We start from the raw sequence: 4412 nt of genomic DNA, 5'->3' as shown, positions 1-4412 counted from the left end.
TTTTGAGGCAGAATCTTGTTCTATCACCAGGCTGGAGTGCAGTGGTGCCATCTCGGCTCACTGCAACCTCCGCCTCCCAGGTTTAAGTGATTCTCCTGCCTCAGCCTTGTGAGTAGCTGGGACTACAGGCACATGCCACCACGCCCAGCTTAGTTTTGTATTTTTAGTAGAGATGGGATTTCACCATATTGGCCAGGATGGTGTCGATCTCTTGACCTCATGATCTGCCTGCCTTGGCCTCCCAAAGTGCTGGGATTATAGGTGTGAGCCACCATGCTCGACATTTTTTTTTTTTTTGAGATGGAGTCTCACTCACTCTGTCACCCAGGCTGGAGTGCAGTGGTGCAATCTTGGCTCACTTCAACCTCTGCCTCCCAGGTTCAAGCAATTCTCCTGTCTCAGCCTCCCAAGTAGCTGGGACTACAGGCACATGCCACCATGTCCAGTTGTATTTTTAGTCGAGACGGGGTTTCACCATATTGCTCAGGCTGGTCTCAAACTCCTGACCTCAGGTGATCCACCCACCTCAGCCTTCCAAAGTGTTGGGATTACAGGCGTGAGCAACTGTGCTAGCCCAGTTTCCTCATCTGAACAGTGGAATAATAATAGTAGCAACCTCTCTGGGTCACTGTAAGAAGTAAATTAGATTATGTGTGTTGGGGCCAGGTGGGTGCCTCATGCCTGTAATCCTAGCACAAAAAAAGAGGAAACTGAAGCTGAAGAGGTTAAGCAACGTGCCTAGCAACAAGAGTGAAACTGAGTCTAAAAAAATAATAAGAAGAAAAAAATAAAATAAATTATGTGTGTCAAGTGTCTGGTAAGCCATTAATTGAGAATGTGAGCCAGCTGCGGTGGCTCATGCCTGTAATCCTAGCACTTTGGGAGGCTGAGGAAGACAGATCGCCTAAGGTCAGGAGTTCAAGACCAGCATGGCCAACATGGTGAAACCTTGTCTCTACTAAAAATACAAAAAAATGAGCCAGGCGTGGTGGTGGGCACCTATAATCCCAGCTACTCGGGAGGCTGAGGCAGGTGGATCACCTGAGGTCAGGAGTTTGAGACCAGCCTGGCCAACATGTCGAAACCTCATCTCTACTAAAAATACAAAAATTAGCCAGGCGTGGTGGCATATGCCTATAATCCTAGCTATTAGGGAGTCTGAGGTGGGAGAATCACTTGAACCCAGGAGGCGGAGGTTACAACGAGCCGAGATCACTCCATTGCATTCTAGCCTGGGCAACAAGAGCGAAACTCCATCTAAAAAAAAAAAAATTTCAGTCTCTTCACCTGTATCCCTGTCCAGGGCTTTTCAGGCCCCTCCTGGGTGCTGGCTAGTGCTCACTGGACACAGCACAGCCAGGTCCCTGACCACAGGCCTCTCCAGCCCTGGGTGCCAAACCTCTGAGAAGAGGCTGTAGGATTCCAGCCCTAGGTGCCAACCCTGCAACCGTCCCCAGCCAGGGCTCTCCGGAATGTATGGCAGTGGCTCCTGCACATCGGGGATGTGTGCAACTCGGAACTGGGCAACCCTTACCTGAAGTGTGCACGGGTTTTTGATGATGCCAAGGACAGCTGCATGATGGTCATACCACAAGCCTACCATCTGTGTTACGTGCTCATGCCCTTCAAACTGGCGCTCTGTGGACTTGCCAGCCGTGAGAAAACCAGGGCACACCAGCAGGGAGGAGCCTATGTGTGGTGGGGCAGGGTGGAAGTGTGGGGGTCAGTTGGGAGGACAGGCCCAGGAGGACCACTGGGGGCAATAGAGAGGAATAAGCTTGGTGGGACCAGTATTGGGGGTGGGGGCGGGCAGTAGGGAGGGACTGGTGTTGGGAGAGAGGGGTGACAGGGAGGTGCTACAAGGTTTTGAGCAAATGTGGAGGCCAATAGGAAAATCGAAAAGAGGCCCTGTGAGAAGAGGTCTCCAGAGGTGGGGGGCAGGCCTGGCTGTGCTCCTCCTTCGGACACTCAGCAGACGCTGCCCATCAGTGGTCCAGGTGTTCTGCGTCATCCCTAAGTACATTCAGCCCTTCTTGCGCCAGACCATCGGCACCCGTGAGTGACCCCCTCCTGCCACACATGGTGCTCCCTAGTGATCTCCTTCCCTCATCCCAGTGTGGCCATGGCCAGCCCCCAGTGCTCCCAGCCCATAAAGGAGAATGTAAGAGAAAGAAAGGGGCTCAAGAGATCACCCAGGCCCATATCCATGCTGTACAAATACAGATCAGGAGACTGAGGTCCAGCGAAGGGCCAGTGTCTCACCACAGCCTGCTGTGAGAGCAGGAGCTGGGAACAGAACCAGGGCCTCCTGTCCACACTCAGGTCCACACTCAGGTCATCAAAATCATTCCTTAGGGGCATCTGTTGCATGCCCTCTGTCATGCTGGGTGCTGAGCATGTGATGGCGATGGCCATATGTGGAGGCTTTGTCCCCTCCTCAGTCCACCTTGACCCAAACACTGGGGGTTCCCAGCTGGTCTGTGAGCTGCACCCCCTAGGTTGTGCCAGGCCCTTCCCTAGGGCCAGCTCCACCCTCTCCTAACTCTTCTTGCCCATGTCTCCCCTGAACCTGCTGGCCCCAGCTGTGATTCAGTTGCTCAACCGGGTGCGTCAGGAGTTTGAGTTCAACATGACAGCCACCCACCACTTCTCCGTGGATCTCAATGCCTCTCGGAGCCTGTCCCAGGTAGCCATGGACCTCCACGAGGCTGTCAGCATGAAGCTGCACCGTGTCCGAGAGGCCCTGGCTCTGATGGGGTTCACCACGCCTCTGCTGCTTGTGCTTCTCTACCTCCAGTGAGGCGCTACCAGGCGACACGGGGCGGGGTGTGCAGGGCCAGGGCTGCAGGGAGCAGCTCATCCCCATGCCGCCCCAGCATCCAGGGAGGCTGAAGTGGGGTTGAAGGGGAGATGCCCTGTGGGGTCTGGCCCGGAGTGGTAAGGGGCCTCATATGTGCTCTACCTCCCCTTCCCAGAGCCCTATTTTACCGGTACTGTTACCTGAACTGGGACCATTATGACAATATCTACATCACCAGCCAATTCCTGCGCATGGAGGCTGTGCGCTCCACGGCAGGGCTGCCCACAGTGCTTCCGCTCAGTGCTCACGAGGCCAGGCGCTACATCTCACCGGGTGAGGACCCTGAGGACAGGGAGAGCCCAGCTCAGGGAGGCCAGGGCTTCCCCCCGCCCCGCTGCCCTGCTCCTAAGCCCCTGCACAGGCAGGGCTCAGGATGGGCTTGGGGCGGGGCCAGGAGGAGACCCAGAGCTCAAGGACTTTCAGGCTGAGGGAAGACACTGCCTAGTCCTTGGTGAGCCCGCAGTCTGCAAGGAGAACATAGACACCCTTGGAGAAAGTAGCCAGAGACAGGAGAGGCAGATGGTGCTTCTGGGAGCACCCTGGACATCAGGACATCAGGGGATGGACACAGAGCGAGGGAAGTCAAGTTGGGAGGGCTTCCCCAGGTGGGCAGGTAGTGCTAATATGGAGGGGGAGGACTGCCTGTGAGGTGGGGAGACAGGTAAGGGGATGAGGGATGCCCTAGGAGGGAGGGCTCCTGAGACTGGAATGGGCCACAGGGCCAGGTGGAGATGATAGGCAGGCCCCTCCCCTCTAGCCACGGAGCCCCCTCCCCTGAAGAGTGTTTTCCATCCTTGCCGGAGTCCTCACAGCTTTTCTTTTCCATATTCCCGATGAGCAGACAGGCCCAAGCCTGATCGGGGCAGGAGGCCTCTCCAAGAACTGGGGTCTGGTGGACGGGAGAACTGGGGAGCATCCTCCTGACCATCCCACTCCTGCTCAGGCTCCATCTTCTTGTCCCAATGGGAGAAGTTTTTTTGCATTCTGGAGACCTTCAACCTTATCCGACACCTCCTCCTCGTGCTGTTCCTAGTCTTCCTAGACTATGCTGTCTTCTGGGTGCTTGACCTGGCCCGGCACCAGCTGCAGGGGGAGATTGTGGCCCGCAGTGAGTGCCTACACGACAGCCTCCTCCCACTCACCCACTGCAGCCCCCTCGACCTGCTCCTGCATCTCCCTGCCTGCTCCCAAACCTTCTCCTCTTCCCGTCCTCAGTCCTGGTGACTGCCTGAATGTCCCCATGTCACTGTTACTCAGCAGCCCCCAAGTGGGCCACTCTTTCAACTGCCTAGTAACACCTGTGTCTAGGTCAAGGTTACAGCATACAGAGTAGTTTAAAATGCAAGCTCTAGAGTCAGATTGGCCAGGGTTCAAATCCCAGCTCTGTCCTTTATTAGGCGGTGACTTTATTAGTAGGCAAGTTGCTTAACCTCTTCAGCTGCAGTTTCCTCTTTTTTTTTTTTTTTTTTTTGAGGCAGAATCTTGTTCTATCACCAGGCTGGAGTGCAGTGGTGCCATCTCGGCTCACTGCAACCTCCGCCTCCCAGGTTTA

General features: G+C 55.4%; 1 protein-coding gene across 1 annotated transcript in view; it reads left to right on the top strand.

Moving 5' to 3' along the window:
• DCST2 (DC-STAMP domain containing 2) overlaps positions 1-4412 on the top strand; it is a 15860-nt gene that overhangs the window by 1299 nt on the left and 10149 nt on the right. Inside the window, exons 4-9 of the mRNA XM_011928500.1 lie at positions 1458-1655; positions 1990-2055; positions 2583-2796; positions 2976-3133; positions 3804-3972; positions 4076-4151. Of these exons, the coding sequence (XP_011783890.1) occupies positions 1458-1655; positions 1990-2055; positions 2583-2796; positions 2976-3133; positions 3804-3972; positions 4076-4151 (881 nt within the window). The remainder of the gene's footprint in view (positions 1-1457; positions 1656-1989; positions 2056-2582; positions 2797-2975; positions 3134-3803; positions 3973-4075; positions 4152-4412) is intronic.

This window comes from Colobus angolensis, unplaced genomic scaffold (assembly GCF_000951035.1).
Source record: "Colobus angolensis palliatus isolate OR3802 unplaced genomic scaffold, Cang.pa_1.0 Scaffold77, whole genome shotgun sequence".
Classification (NCBI taxonomy): domain Eukaryota; kingdom Metazoa; phylum Chordata; class Mammalia; order Primates; family Cercopithecidae; genus Colobus; species Colobus angolensis.
The sequence above is the reverse complement of the archived record's forward strand: the minus strand, read 5'-3'. Positions and strand labels throughout refer to the sequence as shown.